The sequence below is a fragment of the Nanorana parkeri genome, unplaced genomic scaffold, assembly GCF_000935625.1.
Source record: "Nanorana parkeri isolate BGI_ZX_2015 unplaced genomic scaffold, ASM93562v1 scaffold1390, whole genome shotgun sequence".
NCBI lineage: Eukaryota > Metazoa > Chordata > Amphibia > Anura > Dicroglossidae > Nanorana > Nanorana parkeri.
The window spans coordinates 77578-99339 of record NW_017307658.1 but is presented as its reverse complement, the minus strand read 5'-3'; the positions used below and the strand labels follow the sequence as shown (position 1 = coordinate 99339).

Genomic DNA, 21762 nt, shown 5'->3' with positions numbered 1-21762 from the left:
CATGCACATTGTTACATTGTTACATATACAAGTATGAAAAGCTCTGCTGGAAGTGTGCCCAGGCAGCTCCCGTTCTACGGGGTTCAGATCTAACAAGGCCGTGCTGATATCATTGGCTGAAACAATTGTCCATCTGCAAATTTCAAAATAAGGAAGCACCAATACGGGTTTTTCGGTATCGAGTATGAGTGTCGATATTTTGCTTTCGGTACTCGCCGATACAGAGTACTGATACCGGTGATTCCGATGGCATGGAACTGGCTTCTCGGGCAATCAAGAAGCCGGGCGGCGGGTAATGACATGCTGCCTGGCTCCCTGATTGCTAGGGAAGCCAGCTCAATGTTGTTTGGCCAGCTCAATTGTGATTGGCCGGGAAAACGCCTTTCTAGCCAATCAGCATCGTGCCGGTCTCAAAGCCAATCAGAAAGCTGGGCAGCAAGTAATGACCTGCCTTCTGGCTTCCTTATTGGCTGCTTACTCCATGCTGAATGGCTGGAAAGCCGACTTCCCAGCCAATCAGCATCAAACAGGCTTTTCGGTCGGCTCGATGCTGACTGGTTGGGAAGCCGGCTTCCCGGCCAATCAGCAAGGAGCCTGGCTCCATGTATCCCTACAGCACTGCTGGTCAGTAGACATGTGCACCAGCAACAAATTTGTTTAATTTAGTTTCGTTTTGATCCGGATTTTGTGTTATTTCGTTTTTTGGGATTCGGACGAAATTCATTAGCGGTAGTTTGTACGAATATTTGTTTCGCTTTCTTTGGTTCGTTGCAGCAAAGTGACATTTGAGAGGGATTTTTTTTTTTTCCCAACAAACAAAATTTCGTACAGAATATGTCGGAATCGTTTGCATTTCGTATATATCTGTAATTCGGAATTCGGATACATCAGAATCTCCGAATTTTCGATTTGGAACGAAACAAATTGCACATGTCTACTAGTCAGAGGAAAGCTTCCTCTGACCGGAAGTTCCGGTATCAGAGCATTGCTACTGATACTGGTACCGTGTTTTCCCGAAAATATATATATTTTTTTGACTCTCTCTGTTTGCCTGAGGACGGGACCGCATGGTCTCGAAACGTCGCTAAGGAGATGTGTGTTATCTCAGTCAATAAACAGCATTGACTTTAATATCATGGAGTGCGAGTGACTACTTTCATCTATCTACATTTTACAGAGGCATCCGTTGTCACTACCGCACCCACCGAGTTGGATTTGGGTTTTTGTCCGGTCAGGAGTGCGATGGGACAGGAGGATTAAGCTATAGAGGAGGCATCGGCTTATGCGGCTCTGCTCCCTCCGCTGCCGCCTCGCTTCCTCTAGCGCTGGCTTCGTTTGGCACCGCTGATTCTCCCCCGCCTCTCCCGTGGCTCTTCAAGTTCCCCCTTATGCCACCATCGGCCCTGGGAATGATCACAACTAGGTCTTATTTTCTGGGTAGGTCTTATATTTTAGCAATTTCCAAAAATAGTACTAGGTCTTATTTTCGGGGTAGGTCTTATTTTCGGGGGAAACAGGGTATCAGTATCTGTGCAGCCCTACTTCCTAATGTGCAAAAATGTATCCGATCGAATTTGGAACCATTCCGCCAAGAAGGGAGCAGTGTTGTACGGTCTATATTGGTCATCAGCTCAGGTGAGCACCCACCTGCCCACCATTTTATCACGTGTGGATTGGAGCATTTGTTTGATGTGCGGTATGCAAAAGTTTGGATAGAAGATCGCTATTACCACTGCTATCACTTTCACCATTCCATTTGTCTTTTATGGATCTAAATTTCTGTAATCACTTTAGAATTTTCACTCCTATGGGACTTTAGCACATTGTTGTTTATGTTTTGATGCATATTTAATTTAAGCTCGGCACATTATATTATTGTAATTTGCATATCAATCACCGACACAGTATAAAGATCTGGTTACGTAACCAATATAGCAAGCACATCTATCATTCTGATATCAAACACTGGGCCCCTCACCTGTCAGTCGGAGCACCTGCAGGCTGATGAGAGGCCTAAGAGCGCCGCGGTTTATCGAACGCAGGTTGTTCTTGCTGAGGTCGAGTAGAGCAAGAGAGGACAGCCCGGAGAACGCCTGGTCCTGGAGACTCTCAATTTTGTTTTCCTGTAAATGGAGCTCCTGCAGCCTCTGCAAGGGTCAAACAAAGGCGACAATAAGAATATACACAGGCCAAAAATATACAAAAATGTTTTTCCAGCCAGTAATACACTCTAACATACTGTGTGCGTTGGGTTCTGGGGTTCTCGGAGAGCTTTGGAAGCGAAACATTTGTACACAGGTACCTTTAGATGCCTACTTTAGGTTCTTGAGTCACTTGAGCACCTCTGTCTAGGGGCTTTAACCCCTGCAGGGTTTGGGACTAGAGTGTGGCCAAACAGTCAAATCAGGGTGAACAGGATATTGCAAATGGCAACAAAAACAGTTGCCCAAGTGTTAGTGAAGATGAAACCTTCTGGGTGTAGACAGTTCCAAGATCAAACCTTCTAGGTGGAGACATTTCCAAGATCAAACCTTCTAGGTGCAGACATTTCCAAGACCAAACCTTCTCAGTGGAGACATTTCCAAGACCAAACCCTCTAGGTGAAGACATTTCCAAGACCAAACCTTCTCGGTAGAGACATTTCCAAGACCAAACCTTCTCGGTAGAGACATTTCCAAGATCAAACATTCTCGGTGGAGAGATTTCCAAGACCAAACCTTCTAGGTGCAGACATTTCCAAGAACGACCCTTCTCGGTGGAGACATTTCCAAGATCAAGCCTTCTAGGTGGAGACATTTCCAAGATCAAACCTTCTAGGGGGAGACATTTCCAAGATCAAACCTTCTAGGTGGAGACATTTCCAAGACCAAACCTTCTCGGTAGAGACATTTCCAAGACCAAACCTTCTCGGTGGAGACATTTCCAAGGCCAAACCTTCTAGGTGCAGACATTTCCAAGATCAAACCTTCTCGGTGGAGACATTTCCAAGGCCAAACCTTCTAGGTGCAGACATTTCCAAGATCAAACCTTCTCGGTGGAGACATTTCCAAGGCCAAACCTTCTAGGTGCAGACATTTCCAAGACCAAACCTTCTCGGTGGAGACATTTCCAAGGCCAAACCTTCTAGGTGCAGACATTTCCAAGATCAAACCTTCTCGGTGGAGACATTTCCAAGATCAAGCCTTCTAGGGGGAGACATTTCCAAGATCAAACCTTCTAGGTGGAGACATTTCCAAGATCAAACCTTCTCGTTGTAGACATTTCCAAGATCAAACCCTCTCGGTGTAAACATTTCCAAGATCAAACCTTTTTCGTGTGATCTTGGAAATGGTTTGATCTTGGTGTAGACAGAACCAAAGGATGAGATAGGACTGTAAGGTAGTTGTGGGTGGTGCCAGAGGTCACTAGTGGTACACTCAGAAACCATGCACCAACACAAAGAACAGAGGTGGGCCTGAAGGCCACAGCAAGGTTAGAGCAGGTAAGGTCAGCAATTAGGACAATCTGAGAATGTTAAGATGTACAATGGCCAACCAAACCAATCAGAACATTCTAAAAATATACACATTAGCTGCATGAGCAAAGACTAACTGACATGCTGAAAAAAACATCGGACTCCTTCAGGATAAGGCACTAATAGGTGACATCACTGTGATTATTGAACATTTGCTAATACTTGTTGTTTCAGTATATAATAGGTTGGTATGTAATAAGCACTGATACATTTCTAACAGCATAATCACAACAGATGAAACCTTATAAAAAAAGTGATTGCCCACCATGGTTTACCTGCAGGTTGGAGAAGGTGTAGGACACGAGACGGGTGATCTGGTTCCCTGCCAGGTAGAGGACCCTCAGGTGCTCCAGGCCTTTGAAGATGCTGCTGTTGAGTAGATGGATCCGGTTTCCATTGAGCGCCAGTTCCACCAGGTGCTGCTGGGACCTGAAGGCACCGGCCTCCAGGGTGGAGATGCTGTTGTTCTGGATATAGAGGTATTGGAGACCCAGGAGAGGAGATAAATCCTGCTGCTGGATCTGAGATATGGCGTTATCCTGTAAAAACACAGTCTGTGGAGAGGAGAAAAAACTCATCAGTTCATTGACATTCCTCAGATCTTCTCTACTACGTACCTGGGTCAAGGTCTATGGGCGCTTCATATAGGCCTTACAAAAAACACCCTCCTAACAAAGCCATATGATCACCATATGAGTTCTCTAAGGGAATCCTGCACACATTATGAGCCGTCCATTCAGCACACAGCTCCATAAAAACCCAACGGTAACACTAATCTGTTTTGGACAGGGCGGCTATGATTAAGGCCCTTCTGGCTGAAAGGCATTACCCTTACTGTTCTGTTTTCATGGAGGATTTCCTTGGAGAATCACTTTGCAAGGGGTAGACAGGTGCCCTATCCTTGCACCGGATTTTCCCCGACAGCCTTAATGAGACTGATCATTAAGATTGATCATTATGATCGATCACTTACATAGTTACATAGTATTTGAGGTTGAATAAAGACATAAGTCCATCAAGTCCAACCTATTGTGTGTGTGCATTTATGTTTGAGCTGGTGGCACTGGAGGTTACATAGTATTTGATCAATGGCTTTGTTGCTAAACAAAGGCAACCCTAACGCTACCACCTTGTTGATAAACAAAGCTATGTGATCTCCTCACCAGCGCTGAGCTGGCAATAAATGGCTTTACTTATCTCAAAGTCAGGTGGTTGTTGGGTTTGAGGGAAGACTTTCAAGTTCGCTCATCTCTAATAGTTGCCCATCTGGGGCGTGAGTGGGTTTACCATGATTTTGGAGGGAAAATGGGGCTAAACTGGAGGATGCTTGCAGCTATAAGAGGAAATTAGGAGATATATATATATATATACAATATGTAGCTTAAAACTAGGGCGGCACCGATACTAGTATCGGTATTGGTGCCGATACCTAGTATTTGGGCGAGTACTCGTACTCGCCCAAATGTTCCGATACCTAGCCTGACACTGGAACTTCCGAACAGAGGGAGATTTCCTCTGACCAGCAGTGGCGCGAGGGAACATGGAGCCGGGAAGCTGGCTCCATGCTGTTTGGCCAGCTCGATGCTGATTGGCCTCGAAGCCAGCTTCCCAGCCAATCAGTGTCGAGCTGGGCAAACAAATCTGACATTATGGTGACACGACCCTCACCCTGCAGACACCTCATTCCCCTCACATAGATACTCAGCAGCAGTCATTACTGTACCAGTCCCTCGGCCAGCTGGGCAGACACCGCTAACTGGGATCTGCCCACGTCTCCTGCTGAGTATCTATGTGAGGGGAATTAGGTGCCTGCAGGGTGAGGGTCGTGTCACCATATTGTCACATCTGTTTGGCCGGCCTCGATGCCGATTGGCTGGGAAGCTGGCTTCCCGGCCAATCAGCATCGAGCCGGCCAAACAGAATGGAGTCAGTTTCCCGGGCAATCAAGAAGCAGGGCGGTGGGTAATGACACACCGCCTGGCTCTCTGATTGCCCGGGAAGCCGGTTCTATGCCACTGTAAGTACCGGTATAGGTACTCGTTATCGGCGAGTACCGAAATATAAATATCGGTACTCCTACTCAATACGGAAAAACCGGCATCGGTGCATTCCTACTTAAAACTGGGATTTGGACTTTTACCTGTTCGAAACGCGTTAGAGTTTTCACCTCTGCTACAACAAATGTGTCTTTTATGGCTTTTCATCATTATTGATAGTTGGTAAAAAACCCCCACCCCTCCGCCCCTCCTCCCCTGAGTTCCCGAAGCAGCTGGAGGTGCATATCCGGGGAGACATATTGAACAGGTGGTATGTCTGTCCTTGGGAACTCATCTAGAGCACATTATTCATGCATGAAATGTTTGACTTTCCTGCATTACTAATGTGTAATGTTTACCTCCACCTCAATCCTTATTACCGGGGCTACATGTGCTATACATCCTGCACCCAGAGATCCGGCACTACGTGAAGTCACCGATGATCTGCTGTCACCAAAGGACGAAGGCTGGAAGGTCAATGCCGGCTGCAAGCTGCAAGGCAGGAAATATCACTATGGCCTTCATTCGTCAAGCTGAAATGGCACTTAAAGGAGAACTATGAGGTCAGGGCTTTTCCCCATAGTTCTCCTAAGGGTAACGGGAGGACACAAACTAGCGTCCTCCCTTCACCCTAAGCTCAGTATATAGCAAGCTACAGCTCGCGGTATACTGAGACCACCGCAGCCGGGACGGATTCCGACATTACTGTCTGGATCCACCCAGCTGCATGATTGATAGCTGGCTCTGCCTATCTAGAGGCAGAGCCAGCTGTACCCGCCCCCTCCCCCGTCCGTTCCTCCAGTCAGCGCTGGAGGAGCGGGGAGGGGGGAACCCCTGCAGGGAGCCGTGAGTGACAGTCACAACCCTCTGCAGGGACATGATCGAGAAGTGAGCGAGCAACGGTATGTGTTCGCTCACCTCCCGATCTACTGAGCCGACCTGTGACAGTCTCATTGTCACAGGTCGGCTGGAACTATGAGGATGACTAGAAACCTCTCACCTCATAGTTCTCCTTCAAAGAGTGCTCAGTAGCCCTAATGGCACGCTAAAATGACTTCTGATAATAATGACCGAGAAGCCATCTCTGAGCCAGCATATCCAGGGAGTAGATGGTGACCCTGGATGATGCCTGAACAAAGATGGTGCCGTCCTTCTGAAGAGAAAAGCAGATGGAGGCATTGTCAGGGGGGAGTCCTGTGACCTCTATGAGAGGTATAAATACCTCGAAGTGTCACACGGACACATTACTGAGGTGCTGCGCCCAAACATGAAACATGTGACTGATAACGTGTGCTTTGTTTGATGTGTGAATAGCAGGTGAATCATATGATTCTTTAGGTTAACATTTCTGATTTGTTGGAATAGGTATGGACAGGTTTGCACCACCTGCTGAGATTCCCAAAGTTCCTGAAGTCTTACTGGTTGGAATCATGGATTAAGGGCCCATTCACACCAGCCTGGTGCATTAAACATGTGCGGTGCTATGGCAGCCCCTTCCTTTCAATGGGCTGACCAATGCACCACAATGGGCCGTAAACAGGGCACACCGGGGATGTGCGGGCAGGGGAGGCGGAGCCTCATCAATAGTGTTGCCACCTTTTCTTCAAGCGAAACCCGAACACTCTTGCGACTCGCAGAATGAGTTGTGGCTTATTCATATGTAAATATCACAGTTGAGACTATTTTCAGTGGGGGGCCAGTAGGCCCTATCTTAATTTTGGTTGCCCCTGTCTGCCTGACATCATGTGTTCCTGGTGCCATGAAACCCGGACACAGCATTCAAAACCCGAACTGTCCGGGTGAATCCTGGACAGGTGGCAACCCTACTCACCAAGTATTATGGAGGAAAAAGCTGTCAGCTTCAAGTCTGAAGCTGACAGCTTTTTCTCCATTCAGAGCGGCTTGTGAGTAGTGATGGGCTTGGGCGTGTTCACAGCTCCACACGCCGAGCCCGCCAGGAAGCTGACAGTGCAAATCACAAGTACTGAGACATTATCCCGGTCCGCAGCTGCAGAGATCGGGATATGTCTCAGTGCCAGTGATTGGCGCTGTCAGCTTCCTGGCAGGCTCGGCATCCTTCTAGGGGGAGACATTTCCAAGATCAAACCTTCTAGGGGGAGACATTTCCAAGATCAAACCTTCTAGGGGGAGACATTTCCAAGATCAAACCTTCTAGGGGGAGACATTTCCGAGATCAAACCTTCTAGGGGGAGACATTTCCAAGATCAAACCTTCTAGGGGGAGACATTTCCAAGATCAAACCTTCTAGCGGGAGACATTTCCAAGATCAAACCTTCTAGGTGGAGACATTTCCAAGACCAAACCTTCTCGGTGGAGACATTTCCAAGATCAAACCTTCTAGGGGGAGACATTTCCAAGATCAAACCTTCTAGGGGGAGACATTTCCAAGATCAAACCTTCTAGGGGGAGACATTTCCAAGATCAAACCTTCTAGGTGGAGACATTTCCAAGATCAAACCTTCTCGTTGTAGACATTTCCAAGATCAAACCCTCTCGGTGTAAACATTTCCAAGATCAAACCTTTTTCGTGTGATCTTGGAAATGGTTTGATCTTGGTGTAGACAGAACCAAAGGATGAGATAGGACTGTAAGGTAGTTGTGGGTGGTGCCAGAGGTCACTAGTGGTACACTCAGAAACCATGCACCAACACAAAGAACAGAGGTGGGCCTGAAGGCCACAGCAAGGTTAGAGCAGGTAAGGTCAGCAATTAGGACAATCTGAGAATGTTAAGATGTACAATGGCCAACCAAACCAATCAGAACATTCTAAAAATATACACATTAGCTGCATGAGCAAAGACTAACTGACATGCTGAAAAAAACATCGGACTCCTTCAGGATAAGGCACTAATAGGTGACATCACTGTGATTATTGAACATTTGCTAATACTTGTTGTTTCAGTATATAATAGGTTGGTATGTAATAAGCACTGATACATTTCTAACAGCATAATCACAACAGATGAAACCTTATAAAAAAAGTGATTGCCCACCATGGTTTACCTGCAGGTTGGAGAAGGTGTAGGACACGAGACGGGTGATCTGGTTCCCTGCCAGGTAGAGGACCCTCAGGTGCTCCAGGCCTTTGAAGATGCTGCTGTTGAGTAGATGGATCCGGTTTCCATTGAGCGCCAGTTCCACCAGGTGCTGCTGGGACCTGAAGGCACCGGCCTCCAGGGTGGAGATGCTGTTGTTCTGGATATAGAGGTATTGGAGACCCAGGAGAGGAGATAAATCCTGCTGCTGGATCTGAGATATGGCGTTATCCTGTAAAAACACAGTCTGTGGAGAGGAGAAAAAACTCATCAGTTCATTGACATTCCTCAGATCTTCTCTACTACGTACCTGGGTCAAGGTCTATGGGCGCTTCATATAGGCCTTACAAAAAACACCCTCCTAACAAAGCCATATGATCACCATATGAGTTCTCTAAGGGAATCCTGCACACATTATGAGCCGTCCATTCAGCACACAGCTCCATAAAAACCCAACGGTAACACTAATCTGTTTTGGACAGGGCGGCTATGATTAAGGCCCTTCTGGCTGAAAGGCATTACCCTTACTGTTCTGTTTTCATGGAGGATTTCCTTGGAGAATCACTTTGCAAGGGGTAGACAGGTGCCCTATCCTTGCACCGGATTTTCCCCGACAGCCTTAATGAGACTGATCATTAAGATTGATCATTATGATCGATCACTTACATAGTTACATAGTATTTGAGGTTGAATAAAGACATAAGTCCATCAAGTCCAACCTATTGTGTGTGTGCATTTATGTTTGAGCTGGTGGCACTGGAGGTTACATAGTATTTGATCAATGGCTTTGTTGCTAAACAAAGGCAACCCTAACGCTACCACCTTGTTGATAAACAAAGCTATGTGATCTCCTCACCAGCGCTGAGCTGGCAATAAATGGCTTTACTTATCTCAAAGTCAGGTGGTTGTTGGGTTTGAGGGAAGACTTTCAAGTTCGCTCATCTCTAATAGTTGCCCATCTGGGGCGTGAGTGGGTTTACCATGATTTTGGAGGGAAAATGGGGCTAAACTGGAGGATGCTTGCAGCTATAAGAGGAAATTAGGAGATATATATATATATATACAATATGTAGCTTAAAACTAGGGCGGCACCGATACTAGTATCGGTATTGGTGCCGATACCTAGTATTTGGGCGAGTACTCGTACTCGCCCAAATGTTCCGATACCTAGCCTGACACTGGAACTTCCGAACAGAGGGAGATTTCCTCTGACCAGCAGTGGCGCGAGGGAACATGGAGCCGGGAAGCTGGCTCCATGCTGTTTGGCCAGCTCGATGCTGATTGGCCTCGAAGCCAGCTTCCCAGCCAATCAGTGTCGAGCTGGGCAAACAAATCTGACATTATGGTGACACGACCCTCACCCTGCAGACACCTCATTCCCCTCACATAGATACTCAGCAGCAGTCATTACTGTACCAGTCCCTCGGCCAGCTGGGCAGACACCGCTAACTGGGATCTGCCCACGTCTCCTGCTGAGTATCTATGTGAGGGGAATTAGGTGCCTGCAGGGTGAGGGTCGTGTCACCATATTGTCACATCTGTTTGGCCGGCCTCGATGCCGATTGGCTGGGAAGCTGGCTTCCCGGCCAATCAGCATCGAGCCGGCCAAACAGAATGGAGTCAGTTTCCCGGGCAATCAAGAAGCAGGGCGGTGGGTAATGACACACCGCCTGGCTCTCTGATTGCCCGGGAAGCCGGTTCTATGCCACTGTAAGTACCGGTATAGGTACTCGTTATCGGCGAGTACCGAAATATAAATATCGGTACTCCTACTCAATACGGAAAAACCGGCATCGGTGCATTCCTACTTAAAACTGGGATTTGGACTTTTACCTGTTCGAAACGCGTTAGAGTTTTCACCTCTGCTACAACAAATGTGTCTTTTATGGCTTTTCATCATTATTGATAGTTGGTAAAAAACCCCCACCCCTCCGCCCCTCCTCCCCTGAGTTCCCGAAGCAGCTGGAGGTGCATATCCGGGGAGACATATTGAACAGGTGGTATGTCTGTCCTTGGGAACTCATCTAGAGCACATTATTCATGCATGAAATGTTTGACTTTCCTGCATTACTAATGTGTAATGTTTACCTCCACCTCAATCCTTATTACCGGGGCTACATGTGCTATACATCCTGCACCCAGAGATCCGGCACTACGTGAAGTCACCGATGATCTGCTGTCACCAAAGGACGAAGGCTGGAAGGTCAATGCCGGCTGCAAGCTGCAAGGCAGGAAATATCACTATGGCCTTCATTCGTCAAGCTGAAATGGCACTTAAAGGAGAACTATGAGGTCAGGGCTTTTCCCCATAGTTCTCCTAAGGGTAACGGGAGGACACAAACTAGCGTCCTCCCTTCACCCTAAGCTCAGTATATAGCAAGCTACAGCTCGCGGTATACTGAGACCACCGCAGCCGGGACGGATTCCGACATTACTGTCTGGATCCACCCAGCTGCATGATTGATAGCTGGCTCTGCCTCCGGCCTCGATGCCGATTGGCTGGGAAGCTGGCTTCCCGGCCAATCAGCATCGAGCCGGCCAAACAGAATGGAGTCAGTTTCCCGGGCAATCAAGAAGCAGGGCGGTGGGTAATGACACACCGCCTGGCTCTCTGATTGCCCGGGAAGCCGGTTCTATGCCACTGTAAGTACCGGTATAGGTACTCGTTATCGGCGAGTACCGAAATATAAATATCGGTACTCCTACTCAATACGGAAAAACCGGCATCGGTGCATTCCTACTTAAAACTGGGATTTGGACTTTTACCTGTTCGAAACGCGTTAGAGTTTTCACCTCTGCTACAACAAATGTGTCTTTTATGGCTTTTCATCATTATTGATAGTTGGTAAAAAACCCCCACCCCTCCGCCCCTCCTCCCCTGAGTTCCCGAAGCAGCTGGAGGTGCATATCCGGGGAGACATATTGAACAGGTGGTATGTCTGTCCTTGGGAACTCATCTAGAGCACATTATTCATGCATGAAATGTTTGACTTTCCTGCATTACTAATGTGTAATGTTTACCTCCACCTCAATCCTTATTACCGGGGCTACATGTGCTATACATCCTGCACCCAGAGATCCGGCACTACGTGAAGTCACCGATGATCTGCTGTCACCAAAGGACGAAGGCTGGAAGGTCAATGCCGGCTGCAAGCTGCAAGGCAGGAAATATCACTATGGCCTTCATTCGTCAAGCTGAAATGGCACTTAAAGGAGAACTATGAGGTCAGGGCTTTTCCCCATAGTTCTCCTAAGGGTAACGGGAGGACACAAACTAGCGTCCTCCCTTCACCCTAAGCTCAGTATATAGCAAGCTACAGCTCGCGGTATACTGAGACCACCGCAGCCGGGACGGATTCCGACATTACTGTCTGGATCCACCCAGCTGCATGATTGATAGCTGGCTCTGCCTATCTAGAGGCAGAGCCAGCTGTACCCGCCCCCTCCCCCGTCCGTTCCTCCAGTCAGCGCTGGAGGAGCGGGGAGGGGGGAACCCCTGCAGGGAGCCGTGAGTGACAGTCACAACCCTCTGCAGGGACATGATCGAGAAGTGAGCGAGCAACGGTATGTGTTCGCTCACCTCCCGATCTATTGAGCCGACGTGTGACAGTCTCATTGTCACAGGTCGGCTGGAACTATGAGGATGACTAGAAACCTCTCACCTCATAGTTCTCCTTCAAAGAGTGCTCAGTAGCCCTAATGGCACGCTAAAATGACTTCTGATAATAATGACCGAGAAGCCATCTCTGAGCCAGCATATCCAGGGAGTAGATGGTGACCCTGGATGATGCCTGAACAAAGATGGTGCCGTCCTTCTGAAGAGAAAAGCAGATGGAGGCATTGTCAGGGGGGAGTCCTGTGACCTCTATGAGAGGTATAAATACCTCGAAGTGTCACACGGACACATTACTGAGGTGCTGCGCCCAAACATGAAACATGTGACTGATAACGTGTGCTTTGTTTGATGTGTGAATAGCAGGTGAATCATATGATTCTTTAGGTTAACATTTCTGATTTGTTGGAATAGGTATGGACAGGTTTGCACCACCTGCTGAGATTCCCAAAGTTCCTGAAGTCTTACTGGTTGGAATCATGGATTAAGGGCCCATTCACACCAGCCTGGTGCATTAAACATGTGCGGTGCTATGGCAGCCCCTTCCTTTCAATGGGCTGACCAATGCACCACAATGGGCCGTAAACAGGGCACACCGGGGATGTGCGGGCAGGGGAGGCGGAGCCTCATCAATAGTGTTGCCACCTTTTCTTCAAGCGAAACCCGAACACTCTTGCGACTCGCAGAATGAGTTGTGGCTTATTCATATGTAAATATCACAGTTGAGACTATTTTCAGTGGGGGGCCAGTAGGCCCTATCTTAATTTTGGTTGCCCCTGTCTGCCTGACATCATGTGTTCCTGGTGCCATGAAACCCGGACACAGCATTCAAAACCCGATGAAAAGCAGATGGAGGCATTGTCAGGGGGGAGTCCTGTGACCTCTATGAGAGGTATAAATACCTCGAAGTGTCACACGGACACATTACTGAGGTGCTGCGCCCAAACATGAAACATGTGACTGATAACGTGTGCTTTGTTTGATGTGTGAATAGCAGGTGAATCATATGATTCTTTAGGTTAACATTTCTGATTTGTTGGAATAGGTATGGACAGGTTTGCACCACCTGCTGAGATTCCCAAAGTTCCTGAAGTCTTACTGGTTGGAATCATGGATTAAGGGCCCATTCACACCAGCCTGGTGCATTAAACATGTGCGGTGCTATGGCAGCCCCTTCCTTTCAATGGGCTGACCAATGCACCACAATGGGCCGTAAACAGGGCACACCGGGGATGTGCGGGCAGGGGAGGCGGAGCCTCATCAATAGTGTTGCCACCTTTTCTTCAAGCGAAACCCGAACACTCTTGCGACTCGCAGAATGAGTTGTGGCTTATTCATATGTAAATATCACAGTTGAGACTATTTTCAGTGGGGGGCCAGTAGGCCCTATCTTAATTTTGGTTGCCCCTGTCTGCCTGACATCATGTGTTCCTGGTGCCATGAAACCCGGACACAGCATTCAAAACCCGAACTGTCCGGGTGAATCCTGGACAGGTGGCAACCCTACTCACCAAGTATTATGGAGGAAAAAGCTGTCAGCTTCAAGTCTGAAGCTGACAGCTTTTTCTCCATTCAGAGCGGCTTGTGAGTAGTGATGGGCTTGGGCGTGTTCACAGCTCCACACGCCGAGCCCGCCAGGAAGCTGACAGTGCAAATCACAAGTACTGAGACATTATCCCGGTCCGCAGCTGCAGAGATCGGGATATGTCTCAGTGCCAGTGATTGGCGCTGTCAGCTTCCTGGCAGGCTCGGCACGTGGAGCTGCAAACATGCCTGAGCCCATCACTACTTGTGAGGCGAGAGCTGCAACAGCCTCTACTCTGTTATAGGGTTGAGCTCTATGGATGGTTTGGACCAATAGCAAAGTACCATTGGTCCAAGCTGTCCAATAAAAAAAACAAAAAACACTGAGGACATCGATCTCAATGCTCCTCCCTGTCTCCTCCCTCCCTAGGTACCGCGAGTCACTGGTGCACACTGCACCTACGGCAGCGCAATGCACACTCCAATGGGCGGTCAGGTGGGAGCACCTACCTGGGTGGACGGGTGGATGTTGGCCGGAATGGACTTCAGCCCCTTGGATCCGCACTCCACGGCCATGCTGTAGCAGCGGCACTCTGAGGGGCAGGGCTGGGCGCGGAGGGCCAGGAATGACGGTATGAAAAAGGCAGCGATGATGATGAACGAGTGATCTGATGAGGCCATTTTACTGCGGCTGACGAGAGAAAAAAAAAACATATATAGATACGAAGAGACGTAATAATCTGGGGGGGACATGAGAGTCCATACATGTATTATGAGGCATCACATGTGTAACATACATACATCATATCGTTACCTCTAACTGGTTATATACAGTACATATGAATTGTTGTCATTCAGGATGTATTTTGAGTTATTTTTGTATGTAAACTGTAAAGTAACTTTTTGCTGCAACTTCCACATTTTACTTAGTTGCTGTTCCATATTTCCATTATTGTATAACATATTCAGGTTTGTAAAGTCCAGCTCTAGTAATGAGGGCAACTATACAGCTTTCATGATCAAATGCTGAGATGAAATCCCAGCCACATAGAGACTGCATTGTCCCCTATGAGTCAACCTTCATCATCCCCTATGAGTCAACCCTCATTGTCCCCTATGAGTCAACCCTCATTGTCCCCTATCCAGTGGCGTAACAATAGCCATAGCGGCCCATGCGGCTGCTATGGGGCCCGGGGGTGGAAGGGGGCCCCAATAAGGATTGCAGAAGTTGACATCAGATGTATGGGGGGGGGGGCTATGCAGGCAGCTCTCCTGCTACCTAATATCCCTGACAGTAGGGAGGTTGCTGGGGGACCCATTTAAAATTTTGCTATGGGGCCCCATGATCTGTGGTTACGCCCCTGCCCCATCAGTCAGCCCCCATCTTCCCTTATAAGTCAAACCTCATTGTTCCCTATCAGTCAACCCTCATCATCCCCCATCAGTCAACCCTCATAGTCTTCTATGAGTAAACCCTCATCGTCCCCTATGAGTCATCGTCCTCTACGAGTAAACCCTCATCGTCCCCCCTCAGTCAACCCTCATCATCCCCCATCAGTCAACCCTCATCATCCATCAGTCAACCCTCATCATCCATCAGTCAACCCTCATCATCCCCTATCCGTCAACCCTCATCGTTCCCCATCAGTCAACCCTCATCGTCTTCTATGAGTAAACCCTCATCGTCCCCTATGAGTCATCGTCCTCTACGAGTAAACCCTCATCCTCCCCCTCATCGTCCCCCCTCAGTCAACCCTCATCATCCCCCATCAGTCAACCCTCATCATCCATCAGTCAACCCTCATCGTCCCCCATCAGTCAACCCTCATCGTCCTCTGAGTAAACCCTCATCGTCCCCCATCAGTCAACCCTCATCGTCCCCTATGAGTCAACCCTCCGGATCCCCTATGAATCAACCCTCATCATTACCTATAAGTCAACCCTCATCGCCCCTATGAGTCAACCCTCATCGCCCCTTTGAGTCAACCCTCATCATCCCCTATGAGTCAACCCTCATCATCCCCTATGAGTCAACCCTCATCATCCCCTATGAGTCAACCCTCATCATCCCCTATGAGTCAACCCTCATCATCCCCTATGAGTCAACCCTCATCGTCCCCTATCAGTCAATCTCATTGTCCCCTATGAATCAACCTTCATCATTCCCCATCAGTCAACCCTCATCGTCTTCTATGAGTAAACCCTCATCGTCCCCTATGAGTCATCGTCCTCTACGAGTAAACCCTCATCGTCCCCCTCATCGTCCCCCCTCAGTCAACCCTCATCGTCCCCCATCAGTCAACCCTCATCATCCCCCATCAGTCAACCCTCATCGTCCCCCATCAGTCAACCCTCATCGTCCTCTGAGTAAACCCTCATCGTCCCCCATCAGTCAACCCTCATCGTCCTATGAGTAAACCCTCATCGTCCCCCATCAGTCAACCCTCATCATCCCCCATCAGTCAACCCTCATCGTCCCCCATCAGTCAACCCTCATCGTCCTCTGAGTAAACCCTCATCGTCCCCCATCAGTCAACCCTCATCGTCCCCTATGAGTCAACCCTCCGGATCCCCTATGAATCAACCCTCATCATTACCTATAAGTCAACCCTCATCGCCCCTATGAGTCAACCCTCATCGCCCCTTTGAGTCAACCCTCATCATCCCCTATGAGTCAACCCTCATCATCCCCTATGAGTCAACCCTCATCATCCCCTATGAGTCAACCCTCATCATCCCCTATGAGTCAACCCTCATCATCCCCTATGAGTCAACCCTCATCATCCCCTATGAGTCAACCCTCATCATCCCCTATGAGTCAACCCTCATCGTCCCCTATCAGTCAATCTCATTGTCCCCTATGAATCAACCTTCATCATTCCCCATCAGTCAACCCTCATCGTCTTCTATGAGTAAACCCTCATCGTCCCCTATGAGTCATCGTCCTCTACGAGTAAACCCTCATCGTCCCCCTCATCGTCCCCCCTCAGTCACCCCTCATCATCCCCCATCAGTCAACCCTCATCATCCCCCATCAGTCAACCCTCATCGTCCTCTATGAGTAAACCCTCATCGTCCCCCATCAGTCAACCCTCATCGTCCCCCATCAGTCAACCCTCATCGTCCCCCATCAGTCAACCCTCATCGTCCCCCATCAGTCAACCCTCATCGTCCCCCATCAGTCAACCCTCATCGTCCCCCATCAGTCAACCCTCATCGTCCCCCATCAGTCAACCCTCATCGTCCCCCATCAGTCAACCCTCATCGTCCCCCATCAGTCAACCCTCATCGTCCCCCATCAGTCAACCCTCATCGTCCCCCATCAGTCAACCCTCATCGTCCCCCATCAGTCAACCCTCATCGTCCCCCATCAGTCAACCCTCATCGTCCCCCATCAGTCAACCCTCATCGTCCCCCATCAGTCAACCCTCATCGTCCTCTATGAGTAAACCCTCATCGTCCCCTATGAGTCAACCCTCATCGCCCCCTATTAGTCAACCCTCATCATCCCCGATCAGTCAACCCTAATCATCCCCTATCAGTCAACCCTCATCATCCCCATCAGTCAACCCTCATCGTCCCTTATAAGTCATCCCTCAATGTTTACACAGCAACTCCCGGCTGTCATTTTGACAGCTACAGTAACAATTGGCACCAAGTGCGAAAGGAAGTGGAGATAAGCAAAGAGGCAGAAGGGCAGGACATACCGCACACCGTCCCTGTGAATTTCCATTAAGTTTTTTTTTAGGCATGTTTAGCACACCCTGTGTGCCCACAACTAGTCAAGGATGAAATTGGCATTAAATAGCTCCTTTCACAGAGAAAATAAAAACTGTCAAAGTGACATTACACAAATAACGATCAAATACAGAAAAAGGAAAAAAAAAGCAGATATATAAAACAAACACTAAATGAAATAAATTAAAGGAGAACTATGAGGGGGGGGGGGGGGGGTGCTTTTCACTCACCTCATAGTTCTAGCCGACCTGTGACAATGAGACTGTCACAGGTCGGCTCAGTAGATCGGGAAGTGAGGGAACACATACCGGCGTTCGCTCACCTCTCGATCCTGTCACGGCTCTCTGCCGTGACAGAAGAGGAGCTGGATTCCCCCCTCCCCGCTCCGATAGCGCTGACTGGCGGAACGGACGGGGGAGGGTACAGCTGGCTCTGCCTCTAGATAGGCAGAGCCAGCTGTCACTCACGCAGCTGGGCGGATCCAGACATAATTGTCGGCTGCGGCGTCTTAGTATGCCGCGAGCTGTAGCTCCCTATATACTGAGCTTAGGGTGACGGGAGGACGCTAGTTTGTGGCTTCTTGAATGCGGGTGGCCGTTTTTAAACGTCCCATCCCGCCCCGCTAGTGCGGGATGGGACGTTGGCTGTTTACATACAAGCGTTCGGGCGTCCCGATCGCTTGTAATATCCGGTAGGGTGTGCGCCCCCCCTTCCGTTGCAGCCGCTGCTGGCGATCCCGAGCTCCGCTGTGCCTGGTGCAAACCCGGGACAAGCACAGCAGCTCTGCGGCCCGGAGATCAAATGGAGCTCAGTACACCACCTCCGTTTAATCTCCTCCTCCTCTTCGGAATGCAGGAAGTGATGTGTATTACATCACTTCCTGCATTCAGTGTCACTCTCCCGTACAGAAACCGGAGAGAAGCTGGTGAAGCAGGTGTTTGCTTCATCAGCTTCTCTGGGGGTCCCTAGGTGACATTAGGGGTCTGAAAGACCCCTGATGTCTCCATAAAGAGGACCTGTCACTGAAAATTGGCTATCACAAAGGGGACTTGTTAGTCCCCTATGTGATAGCAATACAATTCAGTGAAAAAAAAAAATGTTTAAAAGAATTAGTTACAAAAAAATTAAAAGTCACATATAAAAGGTAATAAAAAAAATGCGACATTTTTTTTAAGTCCCCGCCCCCCACATACACATGCAAACAAGCGTTGAGTGCGCCTAAGTGCGTAAATGACGATTGCATCCATAACGCCGCACATGTTAAATATCGCCGCGAACGTCGCAGTGAGAGCAATAATTCTCTGCCCATCAATCACTGATAACACTAAACTGATGAGCTGTAAAAGCTTTTAAAGCGTCGCCTATGGCCAATTTTGTGTATGGTAGTTTTGCGAGTTCGTGGACGCACGCAATTTTAAAGCTTGACATGTTTGGTGTCTATTTACCCGATGTGACCCCGACTTTTATATTTTGCCAAAATGTGGGTAATAATAACTGTATAAAATGTATTTCAGCACAGCGTTGCATGACGGAATAAATGTCAGTCAAAGTAGCGCAGCGCTGAATACTGAAAAATGGCCGGGACAGGAAGGGGGTGTAACACCACGGTCAGCAAGGGGTTAAAGTAACAGATTTAAAAAAAAAATGTTTGCAATTTTTTTTTTTTAAGTCCCACGCCACGTGCACGCACATTCAACGCAAACACGCGTCGGATGCGCCTACATGCAAAATATTGCGCCACACATGTTACATATCGCTGTGAACATTGGAGGGGGAGCAATAATTCTCGGCCCATCAATCACGAAACTGATAAGCGGGAAAAGCGTTTAAAGCGTCGCCTATGGGAAACTTTGGTTATTGTAGTTTTTTTGCTGTTTCACGGACGGGCGCAATTTTAAGCCTTGACATGTTTGGCATCTCTTTACCCGGCGTGACCCCGTCTTTTATATTTTACCCAAAAAATTGGGCATTATATTCTTTTTCTGCGCAACAAATTTCATTTTGGTGTATTTTATCCTAAAAATACTGGTTTGATAAACATTTGCGCAAATACCGTGTGATGTAAAAAATTGCAACCCGCATCTTTTTATTCTCCAGGGCCTCTGCTTTCAGAAAACATATCATTGTTTGGGGGTCTGACACTTGTTTTCTAGCCAAAAATTCAGATTTTATCGCGTGTGCGCAAATGTAAGAAATTTCTCCGGGCAGCAAGGGGTTAATGTACATCTCCACCTCTTCTCACCTTCGTGTTCTGTAGTCCAGCAGCGGGAGAACTTCGTAGCACTGACAACACTGCTTAGGATTTCAGTGCAGGGTTGTCAGCTCACTGCAAGAAGTTTGGCGTTCCCTGGATTTCGGGGTATTTTTCTTTATTTGCAGGTATAAAACAATGGAAATGTTCGTATAACATAGAAATTTACTGAATACGTCTTTTTTTTTCCCATTTTGGGCCAAACATTCACTATTAATACGTCCGCCGCCATCAATATACAAGAGACGCGTCTCTGGATGTGTCTCCGCACGGCGGGGAGGTTATAAGATATCCCGTTTCCTCTCTATCTCAGCCTCTGCTCTGAATGCGGCAGACATCTGAGGTGACGCACACAAGTCTGACCTCCTGACACGCAGTCGCGGCGCCCCTCCGGAGACCGCCAGTCAAAGCTTTCTGCCAAAGATTCGCAGGGAGAAAAAAAAAAAACCCAGCGGCGGAGACTGAAAATAATATAAAAACCTGCGAGAAATCTCCTCAGCGCGATCCTTCCCCTTTAAATCATGAGATAATAAATGATACGAAGTATCTCGTGTCTCTCCGCCATTGTTCGTCACCGCCGGGCGGGACGGGGACATGTATGTGCCTTATAAATGGCTTTATGGGCAATATGTGAATGATTATTTGCTGTACCGCCGTATCCGCGCTGCGCCATGAGAGGCATTATATGTATTATTAATAATAATTGTCCATTCCGCTTCACGGAGCCAGATGATTTCACTCCATTCCTTCTGGTAATAAAGCTGCAAAGGGCTCGGTGATTGAAGAATCAGAGCAATCTGAGCGCAAAGAACATCAGCGGCGTCGGTCATTGAAAGCTTCCAGCAGGCTGAGAGGTGTCTGTTGTTTGAGCAATGAATCCCATCAGGAGAGCCAGTAGTTTGTGTCTCTGCCCCTCCCACAATGCTGAGATTTCCCCCAGTAGTTTGTCTCTCTGCCCCTCCCACAATGCTGAGATTTCCTCCCAGTAGTTTGTGTCTCTGCCCCTCCCACAATGGTAAGATTTCCTCCAGCAGTTTGTGTCTCTGCTCCTCCCACAATGCTGAGATTTCCCCCAGTAGTTTGTCTCTCTGCCCCTCCCATACAATGACGAGATTTCCTCCAGTACTTTGTGTCTCTGCCCCTCCCACAATGGTGAGATGTCCTCCAGTAGTGTGTGTCTCTGCCCCTCCCACAATGGTGAGATTTCCCCCAGCAGTTTGTGTCTCTGCCCCTCCCACAATGGTGAGATTGGCTTCATAATATCTGCAGCTGTTGGTGAAACTTGTAATTCTGGTGGAACATTTTGAAGTCTTCTATAGATGTAAGAAGACCAGCATTGGATTCAGCTTGCCAGCAATCATTCATCTCTGAGACACATCAGTTTGGGGTTGTACTGGCCTTTAAATGCATGTCCCCCCATTTATCACCCCCATCACTGTCGTCATGGACACAGAGGCAGCGGTGCCGTTCATCAATATGTGTGTGTGTCTGCTGAGATACCTTCCTGGTGTGCGCACAATCTGCTGACAGTACGCTGCGCGCATCTCAAACTGGAAATGTGCGCAGCCAGCCAGGAAGAATAAACCGCGAAACACGGATCGCCTCATGGCCTCCACACGTCCAGCGGGAAAATCTGCAGAAAACCTTCTACATATCGACATCAACATAACTCTGACATATACCGCAGCGCTGTACAGAGAACACTGAGCCAGTCACATCAGTCTCTGTACAGAGGAGCTTACACTCTAATGTCCCCTCCCCCCGACAGTCACATCAGTCTCTGTACAGAGGAGCTTGCACTCTAATATCCCCTCCCCCCCCACAGTCACACACTATTATTAATATGCACTCAGAATAAATTATACAAATAGAGTCCACATAGTACATCATCTACACATATAGCTAACTCCTGGGTCATGCAGCTTGTTCATTTTGTTTCTGGTTCCATGAACAGAGTTCTGTCCTGCCTTAGTATGGCCCCATTTAAGCACAAGAGGAAGAAGGAAGTGGGAGGAGTCACTGATCTAGAG

At 48.3% G+C, this 21762-nt stretch overlaps 1 protein-coding gene across 1 annotated transcript in view; it reads right to left on the bottom strand.

The window, feature by feature from the left end:
• LRRC24 (leucine rich repeat containing 24) overlaps positions 1-21762 on the bottom strand; it is a 56589-nt gene that overhangs the window by 4051 nt on the left and 30776 nt on the right. Inside the window, exons 2-4 of the mRNA XM_018569763.1 lie at positions 14254-14434; positions 8575-8853; positions 1979-2147 (exon numbers count right to left, since the gene is read on the bottom strand). Coding sequence (XP_018425265.1) covers positions 1979-2147; positions 8575-8853; positions 14254-14424 — 619 coding nt within the window. The 5' untranslated portion in view covers positions 14425-14434. The remainder of the gene's footprint in view (positions 1-1978; positions 2148-8574; positions 8854-14253; positions 14435-21762) is intronic.